Genomic DNA, 20,420 nt, shown 5'->3' on the forward strand with positions numbered 1-20,420 from the left:
CGACTCGAAATTTGGTTACAATGAAATCAATCCACTTTTCTTTTTTTAGCGAATTAAACGGTAATCTTATTAATACCGCACACATTAAAGGCCCAGCAAATGCACCGAAATTCTTTTCGATTATTTTGGCTAATCGCTCGATTCTAATTAGATTGGCCATCTGCTGCGTTTTTTGTGTAGCCTTCAATGTGGGTTCTATCGGCGATTCTAGGATTTGATTAATTAATTTCGTGCTAATTGATCGATTCGGGGAAGAAATGTACAACAAAATGCGCTTAATAACGTTGTTTGGTTAGTCTGTCGATAGATAGGTATCCGATGAATGGTCATAAATGTTGTGTGTGACTTGCGATCAGGAAATCGAAGCAAACCAGGTGAATTTGCTGTGGAGAGAAAGAAAAAAGAAAAAATATAAAAAAGATTCCGAAAGTGTCGATCAAATAAACAAATGGACACAAGTAGTCTGTCTGACATCGATGACTATTTTTTGTGTAGAATGTATTAGAATATTTGTTTGAAAATAGAGCAAAAAATACACTACTGAAGACCGTCTAACTGAACGCACAATCAATTTGAACTGTGGCTATTGCCCAAAACTATAACCAAAACAAAAAAAAAGTATAATATTGCTCCATTCGTTCGTTTGTTAGTTCTTGCTCTCTCGACTCGATGTATGTGCTTCAGTTACGACGGGTGATGCGGTTTTTTTTCGGTCGCTTTCTGCACATATATATACGTATTTGACTACTGGAAGTATACTGTCACTTTTTTTTTCGAAAAAAGCGTTGAAAAAAGCACCATCATTTGTGTTGCGTCTTTATTGCACGAACTTGTTTTCGCTCACAAGCACATGACACTCAGTACTCAACAGTGAATACGGAGTGGCAGAGAATTCAATGTTCAATATTGCTTTGGTTTTATCATAGCCAGTGTGTCCGTTAGTTCTCTGTTTTGCACGCGCTCATGACAAACATACACTAGCTAGCGCACACGCGCACGCACCTATTCATCCATACCGAAATATCAATTTAATTGTTCAACAATTTGTTATTATAATAGATGCAAATTTGTATCGTATTTGGTTGGATGTTTTGTGTGCGGTTGCGCTCAGACAGCATCATTCGCATTGGATTACAGATTGTCATTGAAATGCAATTCAATCCGTTCTACTCAATAAAAATGGAATAAATACAAAAAAATGCGCTTTCAATTCTACAATAGATCAGATTGACTTCTCCGACAGCATCAATCAATCTTATAGTTCTCTCGATCGGAGAAACTGTTCGGCTGCTCATGTTTTCTCGCGCATGTTTACCTTCGTTCATGATTCGATTATGGTAGTATAAGTATGGGTAGGTAAGGTATATGGCTTACGGTGAAAAAATGAACAAATAACTCGTCGTTTCTGTTAATACATCATAGTTCTTAGCCGCCGTTCAACATTTGTGTTATCAATTTTAATTTTATCACGTTCACGATACGAACACGTACGTAATTGAACTCAACCACAAGAAAAAGCGAATCAAATGTAACAAATTGTTTTTCTGCCTGAACCGTATTTATCTCACACTTTTTTTCTTTCTCTTTGTTCCCCTTTAAATTCACAAATCAACGATTCCAGTCTAATCAAAGTGCATCTTTTCGAAAGTGATTCGACAAGAGCGAGAAAGAAGATAACGAAATTAGAAAATATGACCGTTAATTCCAACTGTGATGTTGCATACGAAACTTCAAACTTGAACTGAGACCCACCGAGGTAAAGGTGTATTCACATGACAGCAGTAGTGTCAACTGTCACAATGCAATGGTAAATATTATCGGTACGATATTTCAGGTTACTTGAGCATTTCGAACCAATAAGCGCTGTAATTTGGCATAAATTGATCTAATTCCAATTAATTTATTTTTTATTCATTTTAAATCCATCTCTGTAATGAAAGAACAATATTTTTGTCAATTTCAATATTTCGAAAGAACTTTTCGAAGCATCGAATTTATTCGCAATGACAAATTGAACATATTCTTCTCATTTTTTTATCTACATAAAATTATTTCGCTAAAATCGTTCAGTTCGTAGCTGTTGCTAGATTATCGGCTTCTGTTCGATTGATCCGTTGCTGTTCCATTTTACTGAATTGCTTCAATTTATTCTCCAAGTTGCCGCTGTTCATGTCCCGAAATAGTTGGCCAATTTCTTCGCGATACAATTCATCTTCGTGCGGATACATTTCTCGTTTCTTCTCAATAACATACTTTTCGAAATACTCGGGCGAATTGAATATGTGAAATGCAGCCACTGGAAATGTTAAATACAACCCCATTTTGGCAATTTCCAACATCCAGCCACCCATTCTGATCGAGCCAAGGTGCAAAACACTCTGTAACAACAGTGGAGAGTAAGAAATGTGGTTAATAACTGAAATCATGATTTATTTTGATAAATCGATGTTGACACTCTTTCTTTCTCAAATGAAAATTGGAAAATCGAAGAAATGGCAAATGATACTCACGTGAAAAATGTGATTGAATTTCAGAAAAACGTCGATTTTTCACGATTATTCATTCCGCTTTTGTTTTGATATAACACTCGCTGAAGTGTCAAACGTTGTCAGTGTCATTTACATTGTTTGGGCCGCGTTTACACGACAGCCATGTCATTTTACGTTACCAAATTCATACATTTGAAAAGAGTCTCGAGCAAAATGATGAAATCGTCAACGATGCAATGAGATTGCGGAACATTAGCCACAAGCATATATGTGTACGGATGGAAAGCATGTATTGTTGTTGTTTTCTACTAGATGTATGACGCGAACATTTTCCAAAACGGCAGTGACAAAAATACACACATTTTTTTAACGTCTGAAAATGGTAATTTGGCCCTACATGAAGAGTCTCATCTGACTCACATCATTTCTGTGAAACAGTAGCGAAAATATTTGAGAATGAAATGCCGCACTAGAACCGCTTCTACTTGGAACCATTCAACCGAAAAACACAAACGTTCATACACAATGCTATGTCTCTGCAAATTCAAATAACATGAATGACAATTCTATTTGTTTTAGAAAATTCCAATAATCTTACCATTGTTTTCAATAATTGCAACGGTTTGTGGCAATGTTTCTTCTTTCCGAAGCGAAATTTATTTCTTTTTTTTCATGTATGGATCTGATTTAATTTCCAGTTTAATTAGTTCGGTTTTTTTGTGGCATATTTAGTCGTTTATGTCGACATTCCAAAAAATAAACACTTTTTAGCTTGAAATTGCTTTGCAACTGTGACATTTCATGGCCAATTTGGTTCTATTGATGGTAGATGGCATTGTGGTCGCTACTTTTGTATTAAGTACAACTTTTGTCGTGCATATTCTTCGGAACTTGAGGAAAAGCTGATTTGTAAATGAAATCAGCTGACCACGAAATTAGAACACAAAAGGCATAGGAATAATCTTCATCTAGTTGAATCCAGTTCAAATTGAATAAACAGCCCATAGAAGAAATGAAACAAAGATTCTTGTTTTTTTTTTTTGAATAAGTAAACGCAAGATAAAACATGATAATTTTTAGTTTGGTTTTGCGAGTGTTGCGCATGCGATGTAATGTTGTTTACAATCGCCTGAAGGGGTTGCAATGCCGAGATGACAATATCGCACAACGGTTTGCATGACAAATCATTGCAATGTAACACCACACAGTCAATCTGTGTGCTGAATATCGTTTGAAATTCCCTCTCGCAAGCTGTTTGTGCGCATATTTTGACAGGTACAGTACATATCAATAGAGACGAAGTAAAAAAAAGTGAGTTTGTGAGTCATTTGTTTACAGTATCATGAACCATCCGCCCGAGTCAAATGCATATTTTCTAATTTCGTTATCTTCTTTCTCGCTCTTGTCGAATCACTTTCGAAAAGATGCACTTTGATTAGACTGGAATCGTTGATTTGTGAATTTAAAGGGGAACAAAGAGAAAGAAAAAAAGTGTGAGATAAATACGGTTCAGGCAGAAAAACAATTTGTTACATTTGATTCGCTTTTTTTGTAGTTGAGTTTGTGTACGTACGTGTTCTTATCGTAAACGTGATAAAATTAAAATTGATAATACAAATGTTGAACGGCGGCTAAGAAGTATGATGTATCAACAGAAACGACAACGTTATTTGTTCATTTTTTCACCGTAAGCCATATACCTTACCTACCCATACTTATACTACCATAATCGAATCATGAGCGAAGGTAAACATGTGCGAGAAAACATGAGCAGCCGAACAGTTTCTCCGATCGAGAGAACTACAGGATTAATTGATGCTGTCTAAGAAATCAATCTGATCTATTGTAGAATTGAAAGCGCATTTTTTTGTATTTATTCCATTTTTATTGAGTAGAACGGATTGAATTGCATTTCAATGACAATCTGTAATCCAATGCGAATGCTGCTGTCTGAGCGCAACCGCACACAAAACATCCAACCAAATACGATACAAATTTGCATCTATTATAATAACAAATTGTTGAACAATTAAATTGATATTTCTGTATGGATGAATAGGTGCGTGCGCGTGTGCGCTAGCTAGTGTATGTTTGTCATGAGCGCGTGCAAAACAGAGAACTAACGGCTTTTCTCCCAGTGTGTTTCTATGATAAAACCAAAGCAATATTGAACATTGAATTCTCTGCCACTCCGTATTCACTCTCGCTGTTGAGTACTGAGTAGCATGTGTTTGTTAGCGAGAACAAGTTCGTGCAATAGAGACCGCAACACAAAATGATGATGTTCCGACTATGTGTAACTGTTTCAACGCTTTTTTCGAAAACAAATGTGACAGTATACTTCCAGTAGTCAAATACGTATATATATGTGCAGAAAGCGACCAAAAAAAACCGCATCACCCGTCGTAACTGAAGTACATACAACGAGTCGAGAGAGCAAGAACGAACAAACGAACGAATGAACGAACGAACGGAGCAATATTATATTTTTTTTTGTTTTGGTTATAGTTTTGGGAAATAGCCACACTCGCAACAGTTCAAATTGATTGTGCGTTCAGTTAGACGGTCTTCAGTAGCTCTAAGTACGATGCTTTCTTTGATCCTTCAGTGTGAATGACGTTGATAATCTATGCGTCAATTGTATTTTCTGCTCTGTTTTCAAACAAATATTCTAAAACTTCCTTCACAAAAAATAGTCATCGATGTCAGACAGACTACTTGTGCCCATTTGTTAATTTGATCGACACTGTTTTTTACTTTCGGAATTTTATCAATCAATTGGTCAAATACTTTGACTCAAATCGAGCTCTTTTTTCGGTTGGATTCTCCATTAAAAAAACACGTAGTGAATCAAATGTGACATTCGCTTAAGTGATACACTGATAGACTTGTTAGAGGTGTTGTTCTTAAACCGACAGTCGTGCGATTATCTTTTAATTCATTGATTTAATGGTTATTAAATTGATGTCGAATGCAACTTATTCATTTCAATAACTTCTAGCCATTCAACCTTTTTCGATTTAGTGTCATTCGTCTTAACTATACATAATTATTGTAGTACGCATGAAAAATTCGTATCAAAATCGTTAAACGCTTTTAATTAAATGCTCAATCGTAAAAATAATCGTAATCTATTTTGTGTGTTCGCTTTTGTTTGTGTGAATGAATGGCCGTTTTTCCCATGTACTTCTTTTGCTTCTACTTCACACACTTTCTGTGTACGATTTCGAGTACGGCCAGGAATTGGTGAGAGAATGAGAGATGAAGAGAGAGAGAGAGAGAGAGAGAAAGACAGTGAGTGAGAGAGAGAGAGAGCGCGCCTCGCGATAAGAACGCTACGACTGCAAACAAACAAATATTTTAGATTTCTTCGTGACGCACCGCAGAATTATATAAATTATATTTAGTTAGTGGCAAGCGCCAGTGGCAAAGAAAGTTTTTGCCTCGCTATTTTCACTTTCGTTCGATGTGTTTTTATCAAAACAACGACATCCAAAGGTGTGTCTGTGGTTACGCGTTGGTCAACTCGTATGTGTGTGTTTGTATGTAATGGATGTGACCAGTATTCATAATTTAACGCAATCGTTTTCTTAAACTCACATTTTATATTTATATTTTTTTCTTTTTTCTTTCTCCGTACATTTAATTTTCTAGCAAATTCACCTGGTTTGCTTCGATTTCCTGATCGCGAGTCACACACAACACTTATCACCATTCATCAGTTATATATGTTTATACGAGTCGATATATAGTGAATGCGATATGTAAAATTATTATGTGATGTTTTAGATATAGTGATTGGAATCGTATCCGTTGTTTGTGATTTTCATTTTGGTTAAACGACCACACTCACATTCGAATTGGAGGAAGACACTTTTTTCAAATCATTTTCATCATTTGTGTGTTGCAATAAATAAAAAAGCAGAAAAAACAACCGCCATCGCAACAGATTTTAATTAAATAATTTGAGTGGAGCTACACAAACCGTATCGGATACTTATCTATCGACAGACGCTACAATTTTCCAGACTTATTATCAACGTTATTCATCGAGGTAAGCGCATTTTGTTGTACATATATTCCGCGAATCGATCAATTAGCACGAAATTAATTAATTTAAAATACAACCCACTTTGAAGGCTAAAAACGCAGCAAATGGCCAATACAGTACTCAATCTTATTAGAATCGAGCGATTAGCCAAAATAATCCAAAAGAATTTCGGTGCATTTGCTGGGCCTTTAATATATGCGGTATTAATAAGATTACCGTTTAATTTGCTAAAAAAGAATGGTCTTCAACAAAGAGCCCTATGAGAATAGAGCCACATGAATACAAAGTTAGAGTTACCGAAAATGTTACCGTTGCTCACCTTTTGTTAGAACGGCGCAATGCGTTTTATGATCAAGATGAATGATAAAAGCACTTCAAAATCGTAGCTGGAGGTGGTTGACACATTGACTAGAAATGTCGTCTTCACGAACCATAAATCGGCATGTTGACTGTGGCGAGCGTTCATTCTAAATTTTATCAGTGTGATTTGTTTTACTCTCGTCATGAACGCAATACTGTCATCGAATTTCACTTTCATTCGCCGATGTTTTTTTTCGCTCTCACTTTCTTTCTTCACATTCCGAGGGTCATGTTTACAGTTTTATTATTTTCTTTTTTTTTTGCATTTGGTTGTCGCCAGGATTGACCTTTTTGATTGCGGGTTTGCTGCGAGTTAAACTGACAAGCGTAAAATGAAGTAACATTGAAGTATATGTCGACGGACGACAAACTGATAAAAGTTGCGCTTTAGCTTGTGCTTCAGATGATCGAATTTTGCGGAAGATCATATGATGAGAAATGGACAGACGCAACATCAGTTTTCTTTTTCATTAAATAAGCTTTCATTCAAAATCGGCAACGAGAGGAAAAGTGATATGACTAAAAAAAAACTTATTCTCCTGAATGAAACCATATCAGTCAAACAGCGACAGAACCGTCCAGTGCGTCATCGGGCGATTATACTCAAAGGGGTTGATTCAAAGTGGATTGATTTCATTGTAATCAAATTTCGAATCGACAATAAAACTATTGATTTAATCGATAAGTGTCGCAAACAAATGAATCAGTAGTTCCCGTATCGAACACAATTCGATATTTATTGGTAGCAATAAATGACGTCCGAACGCACTGAAACTATGATCTAGTTTATTGGGTTGTCACAAGACTCAAGATAATGTGAAAAGTCAAGAGGATTTATTTGTTTAATTTGGTGCGTGTAGAATAACGCCAGCAACACAAATTTTCTTGTTCTCATGGACATCTCTATACGTTGGAGACCCAAGAGTTGTACAGATTGCGAAACAAACGTCGGACAAGAATTAGTTACCATAGTAAAAATGTCTTTGTTTTATAAAATGAGATGTAAAAAACAGCTTAAACTAATTTCAAATTAGATCAGCAACATTTTCCATGAGTTTGACTTTATAGTCTAGTTTGTTCCAAATTTAAATTGTTTGCTGTCTGTTACCACGATCACAATTTATAGGTTCTCCCATTTAGTTCTCTACTTTTTTCGCAAGCCATTCAATGATTCTCTTGTTTTCATTGTTATTCGCTGATTCACAGTGTTGACAATGAAACAAATGTGCGCCACACGTGTGTATGAGATTTGCAATACAAAACAGGAAAAAATTTAATTATTTGTCCTTCAATAAATTATCACATTTATGAGTATTTTACTTCGATTACTACCCAAGAGAAACCAATCAATTTACTCTACGCTTAAAGAATGCCAAGTTTAAGTAATTCAATTTATTTTACACTGTTTAGACGCCCGCCAAGTTAAAAATGCACTGAAGATTCGGCGTAACTTCGGTGTGAAATAACTTCAGTTCAATACTATGTGTAATACAAATATATATATTAAACTTAAGTTAAATTACTCCGAAGCTACACTCTTTGTCCGGTATATTTTTAACTTAGCATATCTATCTATAGATGGCGTTGCATAATGATAATTCAAATTCCAGTTAAAAATATACTGGACAAAAGATGTAACTTCGGAGTCATTTAACTTAAGTTGAATACATATATTTGTATTACACATAGTATTGAACTGAAGTTATTTCACACCGAAGTTACGCCGAATCTTCAGTGCATTTTTAACTTGGCGGGCGTCCAAACAGTGTAAAATAAATTGAACTACTTAAACTTGGCATTCTTTAAGCGTAGAGTAAATTGATTGGTTTCTCTTGGGTACGAGCTGCAGTTTACCACCATCGATATAGTTGAAGTTCTTTTTTCTTTAATTTGCTTCAACCACGGCATAGTTTTCGGAATTTATTCGAAGGTGCATAGGGTATTTTTCCGCATAGATCCCACATTTTCAGAACGTTTCACTGTATAACATGTCTTGTAAAACCAGTTCTTTCAAACTCATACGCATAAGTGTGTCGAAATCGTTCGGTACACCCTTCTCAAAAGTTCAATTTCCACATCGTTGATATGAAAACGAGTTTTGTCTATCTCGAATTTGATGTTTCTTATCACTTAGTAGAAACAAGTCACACACACACATACGAATATATCTTGATGAGCATGTAACGCAAAATTGATCCATCAACATGATAATACCACTTATGATTTAATCATTCGTCATTATTAGATTTGCGAGAGTTTTAGTAAAAAAAATGCGGTGTTAATGAATTGGCGCCCATTAGACATGCCAAATCGGAATGAGCGAATGCTGCAAATCTGACACCCTCTCTAGAATTAAAAAAAACGACTCTCTCTCTCTCTCTGTCTCTCTCAAGAAAAAAAAATCTCTTATCATTGAGCTGAGCGCGCGCGGACACATTGCGGATCGTGCGCGTTGTTTGTGGTAAACCAATTTGCAGCGTGATTTAAGCCAGCCGTATTATCGAATGCTGGATGCAACATTTCAATTGCATGTGATGAAAAGACGGCTAAAAAAGTATCATTTTACTCGCAAATCAAGCCCAATATATTTCGAAAGCAACAGGAATGTATTTATTTCTTTTGCAATTGATATTGTAGTCGCCTCGAAAGAATATGCTTAACTTGCTACTTTGAACTGAACTGAAGCCCCACACGTGTACCCAAAGATATGTGTTCTATCAATTTCTTCTATTCTTCGTTGTTGTTGGTTTTCATATGTTCCAACAGAGAGACAAACAATGCATACTAGTGATCATCGGCACTGGATTCCTATTTCCCACCATACGTCTAATCTAGTGACTTTATATGCGAAGCAGTGTGACTCGTGGTTTTTGAAAAGAGAATGCCTCAACATATTTTTTGGAATTTGGTTTAATTGAATTACTACTTCGTTCGATGCCTGAGACTGGGTCAGTTGATTTTTTGCACTGATTTCAGTTATTTGCTTGAATGGCTTCCGATTCGCACCGATTTTCGTACTCGAAGAAAATTAACTTCCTGAACTCTGTCCAATAGGAGTGTTCAGCTTGTTTGTCATTGTTGCAAACCCACAGCTAAATCGCCTTCGATCACACATAGTCATTCAGAAAGCGAACAAAATCTGGAGTAAATAGCATTTTTCTGGCATTTCTGAAGCGGTTTTTCATTTTGTATTGTGCTCACTGAACCGACCTATCTATTTGATTTCCCGTCTACGTCGTTTGCTGAAAGCATTGTGTGCAATGTAAGACAATACATTCTACGAATCTTCTTCCACAGAATTTTTGTCACATCGGTCAGATTTGTTTACTTTTTTTCTCTCTTCTCAATCAAGTGAAGTGTGATCCTATTGCGTTTCGTTTGTTTTTCTTCTTGTTCATCATCATATGTTAATCGCACACAAACACATCGAAGAACAAAAAAACATCGAAATCACAAAGAAAAATGATAAGTGAAACAGAGCATGATTACCATGATTGTATTACAAAAGTGCGCCTTTTGTGTTTGTTTTGCTAAATTTTTTTCACAGCGCGTAGCACTGACACCACGGCCGTACACACGATGGAAAATTCAAACATATATGCAAATAGCTGGTGCATATATCATATGACACCCACATGTGCGCATCGCATCCACATTCACAAAAGTGCGCGGCTCCTCATTTAGCACTATTTCTTGAATACAGAGACAGGGCGAGAGAGAGCGAGAGACATGAGAAAATAGGAAAACCCAAATCAAATTTATGGAGTTTAGAATTTCGTTTGTATTCGCGATCCGTTGCGCACTTAACAGCATTTTGCTTTCTGAGCTTCGCACACAACTTAGTATCCGTTTAGAGCATTGACAAGTTGGAAACGGCAGCTTCGACCAGCACCAATCAATTAATTTTTGTGTTTCCTTTTCTTCTGTTGCTTTATTTTTTCTTTGTCTTGAGTGTGTTGTTCCAAATTCGATAATTGCGCGTTTAATTTCGTTAGAAATTGTTTACAATTTTTTCCGGAAAATTGCTAAATAATGATCGAGTATTTTGAAGTGAAGCATTTTATCGATTGAGCTGTTGTTTTTTTTCTCCGTGTAATTGATTAAAAGAAATAAAACCAATTATAAGAGCCATGAGCAATCGATCAATGTAATAATAATGCTACATTGACGAATTGGTCGCCCTGAGCCGATATGAAAAAATTTTTAAGCATAAAAAATTCACAAGGAATTTATGTGGCGCGTGCATCTTTCTCATCGGATGAAACTGTGATTGATTTTGTGAATAACAAAAGCACGGACGATAATTATAATCCAAAACCCGTTTCCATCGTCACCAACTTTACGTCTGACCAATTAGCTGCTGCAGAAGCAGCTTCCACAAGTGAACAAACGATAATTGAATCGGGGAACGATACGATTTCAGTACCATCCGAGTCGTTGTTTGTGGCAAAATCGCCGTCGACCAGCAGCAAGAAAAAGCGTTTTAACAAAGTGTTGACGTTGTTGCATTTGAAGAAGAAAACAACAAAAATGAGTGAACATTTGAATGAAGATGCGTCAAAGAAATCTCCAAACGATTTGCCATCGACAAGCAATTCATTTCCGATGTTAACAACACCAAAACCCGTTCGAAGTAAAGGCCGAACGGCTGCATTAGTGAAAAAATTCTCGTTAACGCCAAAAAAGTCGCCGCCAAAGGAATCGACCGTGAAAAAATCGTCAATTCCGTTGCGTACGGCAACAAGTGTAGAAACCATATCGAATGCACCTCAATTGGCACTTCAGAATCGTGTTGGAACGACGGCCAGTGTTAGTCATCACAGTGTTTCGGAAATGAATTTGGTGAACATTGATTATCGCCAGGAGAGCAGCAGCGATAATTTAGATGGTGGCGTTAAAATTGGTCAAACGCAATATCGAACGATTCGAAGTAGTATTGCGAGTGGCAGTAGCTCGGTCGATAGTGGAGCCAGTAGTAATTTGACTCGCGCCTGGAATGCGAGCAGTAATTTGAGCATTAGGAGCGGGTTTTCTCAAGCGAAAAATGGCAATAGTAGAATGGGCACTGGTGGTCGGAAAAGTACAAGCACAGAAAAGCTACAAATTACGATATCAGGTAAAAAACGCAGTATCACGGCTGATTCGGCATCAGAGTTGCAACGCAAACAACAGCCGTCAACCGAAATCGAACCGAATAAATTCGAACGCAAGGCATTGACAATACAACAACAACAGCAGCAGCAGCAACCACCAAAGAAATTGAATATCAACCATGATCTAACACTTATGAATACGGTCGGCGTGCCGCCTGTACCAACAACGCAAGCACCATCGACAATACCATCATATCGATGTGCAACAACAACGGCTGCTTCCATAAAAAAAGTCGTACAACGCGGTGCAACCATCAAAGTACAATCGACGATGCAATCGCAACAATCAGTCGATACGAGTGCTTCAGCCGCAAACGTTGGACAAGAGACAATTGCTCCAAAGCAAAGCGCCGAACTTTTGTTGATCACCAGTTTCGATGTTGAAGAGCCAGAGGAAATAGCAGCCGCTAGTAAAGTTGTAGTTCAGGAGAAAGATTCATTGCTAACGGAAATAATTGAAGCCGAACAGCGAAATTCCATGTCGATGGATGTGCCAGAATCGGCCAGAGGACGTCGATACCCAGGCGTTGCGGCTAGCGAAACCATAAAATTCGCCCATCAATCGACCAGTTCAAGTGACACAAGTGGCAGTCAACCAATACCACCACAGCCTGAGATCATTCCAAAAGTAATTATCGAAGAAGTTACCTCGTTACAAAGTGAGACGTCAACAAGCGGACAAAAAGAATCAAAAAGTGACGATAAAAAACCCACCACCACCACTATTGATGACAAGGACAAAGAGCTACTACATACACTGACCCAATCAAGTGGCGCAAAAGTATTACAACCAAACGAAGAGAATGAATCGCCATCATCATCATCGTCGTCAACGGCACAACCACTACAATTTGAGGTAGGAAAGCAAGTCCGTCCAATTTTCCCGTCTAATCAAAATTTGCACCACAACACCTATTCAGCACTTGATAACGATCCAGCTACCGCATACACATCAATCATAACAACGTCTTCGTACATAGATACGCACAATAGTGATTCATTTGCTCACGTGCACGGCGACGAACCATTGAGCGCGCTAAATGTGAATGTGAAAGATAAAGACGAGCTCATTATCGACGACCACGAGCTAAACCAAATGCGATCTCAGCAACAAACGAGCCGTGGTCGTCGTCGTATTGCGTACATTGAGCAATCGTCTAACAAATCGGCTGCTGGATCGCCATCCACATCGAATAGTACCATTAACACTGAAGACGACGATATTTTACCCGAAAATCGACCGGATTCACTATTAACGTCACAATTTGATGACGATTTGCAAACGAGCAGCACATTTATCACGGATTTCATAATGCCGCCGTACGGTGATTTAGTTTGGGATGATGACGGGGTAATCGAACGAATCCAACCAATTGTCAATTTTATCTAGTTTTGTTGTGTTATTTTTGTGTTGTTCTGTTTCCTGTTTTCCTGCTTTTTTCCCCATCATTTTTCTGTTTATTTTTTTCATTCAAAAAAATTTAATTCTAATCCATTCAATTTAAAACTATCGCGAAAAGAAATACGAAGGAAACCCTTCATAGCGGTGTAAATGAAATTGTTGATAAAGAAAAGAAGATTCGAAACGGTGTGACAATTATTCGTTTCATTCCTTTTACATACAAACGTATTTTTTATTTTATCGTTCATTTTCTGTTTGATTTGTTTTGTATGCGTTGTGATGTGTTGATTCAATGTTCAAGTTGATTAAAAAGTTTGTTGTCGACTCGACTCTCGATTGATAAGGGACGTGTTTCAAAGTATGTAAATACAATGAAGTCGTCTCGACGCATACAAAGACACAAACTCTCTCTCTCTCTCTCTCACTCTCTCTCACTCACGATCGTTCGCTCTCTCTCTCTCTTTTGCCGCCAATGAAAATACATAATTTCATATTTGTTCGAAACCATAAAACTGCTTCGCTGTAGTGAAGTAAAAACAACCAAGCGACCGCATACAGTACACACACTCTATATATTAAAATAAATTCATTGTAGAGAGAGAGAGAGAGAGCGAAAAAGCTTACAAAATCGTGGATTTGTAACAATATTCATTTGGTCGCTAGTTGAGTTTATTTTCGGTTCTGAGTGTTTATTATATTACATTTAACTGCAAATGCCGGCAAAAGTGTGTTAAGAAACTGAATAAATTTGTTGGTGCCATTGTTTCTTTGTGTTGCTGTCTTATTTTTCCTCTTGTCGTTATTTTTTTTCTGTCTCTTCTTCTTCTATCCCTCTGTTGTTACCATTTGATTCTAATAGTATGGGGAGACAGTAATACACAAATATCGCTAATTCATTATACAAATCGACACTGACTTAAGGATCACTTCAAAGGTTTCGCGTGAAGTGAACATGCGGTTTGAATCGCAGATATGAACGTAAAAAAACTTGGGCTCAAATTTTATTGAGCTAACCTTAGACAGTTTGTATGACAAGGGAACAGCAAGAAAATAATTCAATATTGAATTTCCATTTTGAAATTAACGCAAATTTCCATTTTGAACAAAGTTATTCATCCAAAACGCATTACTTTCAAAATCCATTGGTCCCAAGTGGTCGGTCGGTTGATTTGAGAGATCGATAGAATTTGTTTGTGTTATTCTGCCAATCACATATACAATGATTCGAAAAATGGGACGGAGAAAAAATACTTATTTGTTGCATGTATTTTAGCAAATGTAATCGAAATTTACGGGAGGAATTAATCGATTTGTTGTGTTTGTTTTCGTTTCTTTCTTTCTTTTTCTTTTCTGTGTTTGTTCGTTTTTTTTTTTTTTTGCTAATTTTCAGCGACGAAATATGTCATCGTCGCCGGAGAAGCGCGAGCATTTGTACAAGATACTAGTCATCGGCGAGCTCGGAACAGGCAAAACATCATTCATCAAACGTTATGTGCACCAGTTCTTTAGCCAAAATTATCGAGCCACCATCGGAGTCGACTTCGCATTGAAAGTATTGAATTGGGACCAAAACACAATCATTCGACTGCAGTAAGTGTCCAATAGCTATATTTCTTTTCATATCGAATGTGATTCTGATTAATTCTTTTTTTTTTTATTGGACAGGCTATGGGACATTGCAGGTGTGTATGGTGTTACATCGTACAAAATTAATACCAAAGTTTCCATTGCAATTGCAATGCAAGTGGAAAGACTGGAAAAAATTACATGCATTTGAATTTAAATACTCATCACATGAGTTTCTCTCTCTCCCTCTCACTCTCGCTCTCTCGTTTGATTTTATTGTAGGTCAAGAGCGTTTCGGAAATATGACGCGTGTTTATTATAAAGAAGCCGTTGGCGCATTCATCGTATTTGATGTCACACGAAGTGCAACCTTTGATGCGGTTATCAAATGGAAACAAGATTTAGATTCAAAAGTGCAATTACCGAACGGAAGCCCAATTCCATGCATATTAATAGCAAACAAGGTAATACTAACCTTTTAATTGGATTTTTTTTCTCTCTCGCTCTCAATTGGACTTGGTTCAAATCAAAAATTTATCGATCGATTCTACACAAGCCCAAAAATTTACTTTACTGTTTGCGATTGAGACAAATTGGAATTTGATTACGTTTTTTTTCTTCAATTTTAAATTTAATTGAAATTATTCCAATTGTTGTTTCGATGATATAGTGTGATCAATCCAAACAAGGTATCGTCAATACTCCGGCCAAAATGGATGAATATGTGAAAGAACACGGTTTTGCCGGCTGGTTTGAGACATCGGCCAAAGAAAACATTAACATTGAAGAGGCAGCACGTGCATTAGTCAATAAGGTGAGTAACCGTGAAAAAACTTTTCCGTTTCTCCATTGCAACAAAAAAAAGAAGAAGATAGAAATGGACTAATTAAAAACCAAATCATTTCTCTTTTTACACATGCAGATTCTGTTAAATGATAAGATTATCAATGCTGGCGAGATACTTGATGGGGAAAAGTTTAACTTGGACGGCAGCAGTTCGGATCGCCCGAAGAAATTTTGCTCTTGCTGACGTTTTATTTATAGCTTGAAAAAATATATATATATATCGTTTCTAATCTAATTGAAAACCGTTTATTTCAAGAATTTTTAAGATGTGTCGATCAGACGAAACACGTGAAAGGAGAAGGAAAAAAAATTACAGAAAAATAATACACAAGAAATAACACTATAACATTATTAATATTATCTACTTGAAATTCCAACTAACTTCAAGTGTACGACACACAGAGAGATATGTAGTTGATTGCGTTTATTCTAATTTTTATATTAATAAACTTCCAATACGTTTTTATGCAAACAAACACAAAACAATTTGGCACTTTATTCACAATTTACCAGAAATTCATTTGAAATAGAAAAAAATCCGTCTTTGTTATTTTAAGCAAATGGTTTTAGGAAAAACTAAAATAAAGAGCATCAAAAAACAATAATAATATTAAAAATAATAGTTGATTAGTGAATGTTATTTAAAATGCGGCACATAACAAGGCGAAATTGTCAATAAACAATAATTTTTAAAGAAACTTGAATGTTCAATTTCCTGCCATGTCAAGATGATGAAAAAGCAAAAAAAGCAGCAGCAAATAGCAGAAGTAACCGATAATTCGAGATCAAAAAATGTGTGTAAATATGTTTTGGTTTGTTGCAAACCGATGATGTTTATTCAAATATTGATATTTTTCTGTATCAAACCACACAAAAAAACTTTCAAAGCGAAACAAAGAAAATGTGTTCGGAACACTTTTATCACATTTGCTTTTAAATGCAGTGATAATACGCTACGAAGGAGAGACAAATAATAATATTATAAATAATAGTAGCTTAAACACTTATAACGTCCTTTTTTGCTTCTAACCGAGATGCCAAATCAATGACATATAAATATAAATCTATGGCTTTATATCGCTTATATCGCACTATGAATTCAGTTTTAATACTCTAAATAGTGGAAAAGGAAAAACAACAAACGTCCACACATACACAACACTCACGGATGTTGTGTGTGTCGTACAAGAAATATCATTCCTTGTCATATTTATCAGCCAAATGCAAAAAAAAAATGAAGAAAACAAATATTTGTAGGGAAATCATTCAGAATATCTGCAATCAGATACCTGATTTTTCGCCACGTTTTTACCTTTTATTAGTCATATGTTAAAATTATTTACTACTTAAATAACGAAAATCAAACCATATTTTTCATGAATACAATGTTTATTACACATTTAAAAACAAATATTCTGTACCTGACTGTGTTTCATTCAGTTTTTGTTTTACAGAAAATAAATTGTTGTATACAGCAATTAACTAAGCTCTGCTCGTTGTTTATTTTTTTGTGCATGAAAATCTCAAAGGAATTTTGTACAATAGCATAGTCCAATTTTTTGGTACGTGGTTTTTTGACTTAACACTGCATGCAGTTCATAAGCTTTTTCCTCGCTTTAAAATGTAACTTCGAATTAAAGTTCGATTTTCATACGCCCAGACACCAGCTGTACAAGCAAAGCAAATAGCACCAACCACAACATGGGCCAATATCGAATGACGAAATAGACGATTCTGCAAGAGAGATAAGAAGTAAAAAGTTTTTTTTTTCAATTCCGATTAAAAATATTTTCATTTCGTTTGATTACCTCTGAAATTATGCATGTGATACCCAAAACTGTCAAAGTGATTGCAAAAAGTTTGTTTGGAATTATACCATCCAAGGGCTTGAGATCAACCGATTGGTATTGCGTCCGAATGTATATGCCGCTGAATATTATTCGCAAAAACATATTAGTACAATTAGCAAGAATGAAACCCACCGGACCGAAGAAGCTCGTCAGTTGATATGATAAAAACAGAAATGTTACGGATAAGAATCCCATGTGATAATTATATCTGCAAATTCGAAATAAAATGTAATTCATATTGCGTAATTGGGGTGGCGGAGGGAAATGCCGTTTATGAATAGCAACTTGTAGCAACTATTATTTGACAAATAATCCCTTACCTGTCCAGTTCAGTGCTTGTCATTGCAGCAAACATATACGCTTCACAAATGCCATTGATAGCTAACAGAATAATAGCTACAGCATGCCATCGCAGAAGAATCACAGAGAGGCCATCGTCTTCAACAAAACGGGAACCACCGTAGAGAGTAAGTACTGTTTTCGCAAAACTTTGCCCAAATACCATTCCAATCAATCCAATTGATGTAACAACTTTCAATAGATTGTACAGCACGGAGCTGGCCTGTTCGATTTTTTCTCGTGAATGTTGCTTCAGAGGAATGTCTCTTGAGAGAGTTTGTGTGAAGTAGAAATAGCTATTTTCTTCGATTGGTCGAAACACGAATCGTGCCGCCAAACTTCCCAAATTATTTACAATGTCATAGGTGGCTTGCTGAGAGAATGTCATAATTGGACTGATCGTCATTACATATTTCTCACCTTCGGTTAAAACTTGCTTGAGAAAACCTTGCTTGAAGAAGCTCAACACCAATGTCTGCAGATTCTCATTGAATATCGTGCCCTTTGGGAGAGAAAATTCACTCAGACCAAATTGATATTTTAGATTGAAAAGAAAATTCGCTATTATTACCGAGTTCTCTAAATATCCGGGTAACATTTGTTTAATACTGTTAAATGGAATGGAATCGTCGGATTCGGGTTTCTTTTCATCTGTTGTTAGCCCATCGTCCGTTTTGTCGGCGGCATGTTTTTTGTCTCCTTTCACCTCATTCAATCGATTGATGTAATAAATAAAGTATACATAATAACCAATAGCAAATGTGGCTGTGCTGCCAACTTGAGCGATGCTGAAGGCAAAAATCGCCTGGTTCGGATCACGCAGAACTAGTGCAATAAACAGTGTTGATCGCACGAAAATGTGCAGTGTGTCGAGCACAACACGAAGTTTTACAAAACAAAATACTTGGGCAACAAACACCTGTGGCTCAGCCAACAGTTCGATAATACCCGAGACGACGATGCATATGCACCCGAATTTGTACTGATCATAAAGTTCATCAGCTATCGGTGATCCGAAGATAGACTGATTAAACCAAATATACAAACATGGCCCAGAGAAAATGCAATAAATCGGCAACCTGACGTCAAAGCAAAAAAGAAAAGAAAAGAAAACGAAATGAGCAACAATCAGTAAAAATGTTTATGTTTTCTCGTTTGAGTGATGTGAATAATTTGCTCACGATAGCCACAGCTGATTTATGATGTGCGGCCATATGTGTTTCTCATGCGGATTTGCGGTTGAGCTAAGTGTTGCTCGCCGAATCGCCTCACGCGACAGAAACGCGAGTGATCCTTCTAATAACAATAGCCGAACATTCATTATGCCAAGCGCTTCGCGGTCGACAATCCGTATAACAAATGAATTTATTCCAAACGTGATGCATCGGCTCATAATCTAGAAATAGAATGCAATTGCGTGTGCATTAAAAATGAATGAAACAGTTATTATTGTTGTTATTTTGGCATGCGATCATCATCGAGAGTAACGAAATGAGGTGAGAGCATGTGATGAACGGAACTGAAAAGTTGCTAGTTGAGGGTGCCTAATATTAGAAATTTACCGGGCCAAAACAAAAAAATGAATGATGCCAAAAGTCAACTCGGTTTCAATTCTCTCAGCACATATTCTCTAAGCAAACTATTTTTTCACCATGTTCAACTCACCTGAAATACTATGTTAATCGATGCACTGTGGATGCTACTCTTCAACACGTTCCGGCTCATGTTTGTCCAAATTTTTTTTTTTTTTGTTTACGAAATTCTTAGAACTGATAAAATTATATTTATGAATTTAAAATTCTCCACTTTACTCTCTTAGCCCGCGATATTTGTTGATAAATTGTTGAATAAAGTGCCCGCATTTAATTAGCACTGATGCTGAGGCAGCATAGGTAAACAAAAGATATAAACGATAGTTTCATAACATCGCGCCACGATGACATTTTTCTGCTTCAAATGTTTGTTTCAATTTTTCAATTACTCGCACTGATTATTCGCTATCTGAAACTAATACGAATCTGACAGCTGTTTTATGATGGGTTTATAGAACCACACTTCGTAGGAATTGTCATGCATAAGCATATGGGCTGTAAACCCACCCCTTCGTTTAATTATTTAGTCGTTACATTTTCAACGCAAAGACATTTAACATGAATGCAACTTTTAGCCAATAGATACGGATATGAATTATACTTTAATTGCTCCAATTAATGATTATAATTAACGCCTGTTATTGTTGAATTAAGCTATGAAGAAAAAGTATGATTGCACATTAGACTGCTTCAAAAAAAAAAGTTGTCCCTCATCTGGAATGTCCGGCCAGTTTCGAAAAATATACCTCAAAAAAATAGGTTTGGTGCAAAG

The 20,420-nt window shown here is 36.4% G+C and overlaps 3 protein-coding genes across 12 annotated transcripts; 1 reads left to right on the forward strand and 2 right to left on the reverse strand.

Annotated features, from left to right (window-relative positions):
* Nucleotides 1-1,977: 1,977 nt before the first annotated feature.
* LOC129577489 (protein PET100 homolog, mitochondrial) lies at nucleotides 1,978-3,277 on the reverse strand. 2 transcript variants are annotated; one of them, XR_008689008.1, is made up of 3 exons: nucleotides 3,088-3,277; nucleotides 2,511-3,025; nucleotides 1,978-2,378 (listed from the first exon to the last, which is right to left on the reverse strand). XR_008689008.1 is itself a non-coding variant. In XM_055464645.1 (2 exons), exon 2 carries the CDS (start codon nucleotides 2,349-2,351, stop codon nucleotides 2,067-2,069), a length of 285 nt encoding a protein of 94 aa, XP_055320620.1. In that variant the 5' UTR covers nucleotides 2,352-2,378; nucleotides 2,511-2,668; the 3' UTR covers nucleotides 1,978-2,066. The 2 variants fall into 2 exon arrangements, 1 of the variants encoding a protein (XP_055320620.1); XM_055464645.1 differs by lacking the exon at nucleotides 3,088-3,277 and having other exon boundaries at nucleotides 2,511-2,668.
* Nucleotides 3,278-3,746: 469 nt separating this feature from the next.
* On the forward strand, nucleotides 3,747-17,167 carry LOC129577487 (ras-related protein Rab-32). 9 transcript variants are annotated; one of them, XM_055464643.1, is made up of 7 exons: nucleotides 3,747-3,764; nucleotides 6,144-6,543; nucleotides 14,846-15,045; nucleotides 15,121-15,137; nucleotides 15,304-15,485; nucleotides 15,692-15,835; nucleotides 15,944-17,135. In XM_055464643.1, exons 3-7 carry the CDS (start codon nucleotides 14,855-14,857, stop codon nucleotides 16,049-16,051), a joined length of 642 nt encoding a protein of 213 aa, XP_055320618.1. In that variant the 5' UTR covers nucleotides 3,747-3,764; nucleotides 6,144-6,543; nucleotides 14,846-14,854; the 3' UTR covers nucleotides 16,052-17,135. The 9 variants fall into 9 exon arrangements, with proteins under 9 accessions (XP_055320618.1, XP_055320614.1, XP_055320613.1 ...); XM_055464639.1 differs by lacking the exon at nucleotides 3,747-3,764 and adding an exon at nucleotides 3,769-4,176; XM_055464638.1 differs by lacking the exon at nucleotides 3,747-3,764 and adding an exon at nucleotides 4,921-5,071.
* Nucleotides 17,168-17,237: 70 nt separating this feature from the next.
* On the reverse strand, nucleotides 17,238-20,096 carry LOC129577488 (protein RFT1 homolog). The gene is made up of 6 exons (XM_055464644.1): nucleotides 19,722-20,096; nucleotides 19,238-19,452; nucleotides 18,628-19,135; nucleotides 18,038-18,558; nucleotides 17,676-17,925; nucleotides 17,238-17,601 (listed from the first exon to the last, which is right to left on the reverse strand). The coding sequence occupies exons 1-6, from the start codon at nucleotides 19,779-19,781 to the stop codon at nucleotides 17,464-17,466; spliced, it is 1,692 nt and encodes a 563-aa protein (XP_055320619.1). The 5' UTR covers nucleotides 19,782-20,096; the 3' UTR covers nucleotides 17,238-17,463.
* Between the last annotated feature and the right edge of the window lie 324 nt (nucleotides 20,097-20,420).

This window comes from Sitodiplosis mosellana, unplaced genomic scaffold (assembly GCF_009176505.1).
Source record: "Sitodiplosis mosellana isolate CC-2019 unplaced genomic scaffold, AAFC_SMos_1.0 Smas_scaffold_6197, whole genome shotgun sequence".
NCBI classification, from domain to species: Eukaryota; Metazoa; Arthropoda; class Insecta; order Diptera; family Cecidomyiidae; genus Sitodiplosis; species Sitodiplosis mosellana.

What these genes read in the sequence shown, in the direction of transcription:
- LOC129577489 (XM_055464645.1), bottom strand. Translation starts at nt 2,351, where the DNA reads ATGGGTGGCTGGATGTTGGAAATTGCCAAAATGGGGTTGTATTTAACA.
- LOC129577487 (XM_055464634.1), top strand. Translation starts at nt 11,092, where the DNA reads ATGAAAAAATTTTTAAGCATAAAAAATTCACAAGGAATTTATGTGGCG. An exon ending in CACAACCACTACAATTTGAG is followed by an intron (nt 12,910 to 14,845) that starts GTAGGAAAGCAA and finishes GCTAATTTTCAG; the next exon opens with CGACGAAATATGTCATCGTC. An exon ending in CACGTGCATTAGTCAATAAG is followed by an intron (nt 15,836 to 15,943) that starts GTGAGTAACCGT and finishes TTACACATGCAG; the next exon opens with ATTCTGTTAAATGATAAGAT.
- LOC129577488 (XM_055464644.1), bottom strand. Translation starts at nt 19,781, where the DNA reads ATGAGCCGGAACGTGTTGAAGAGTAGCATCCACAGTGCATCGATTAAC. An exon ending in CCGGATATTTAGAGAACTCG is followed by an intron (nt 18,559 to 18,627) that starts GTAATAATAGCG and finishes TCTCTCCCAAAG; the next exon opens with GGCACGATATTCAATGAGAA. An exon ending in ACAAGCACTGAACTGGACAG is followed by an intron (nt 17,926 to 18,037) that starts GTAAGGGATTAT and finishes TCGAATTTGCAG; the next exon opens with ATATAATTATCACATGGGAT.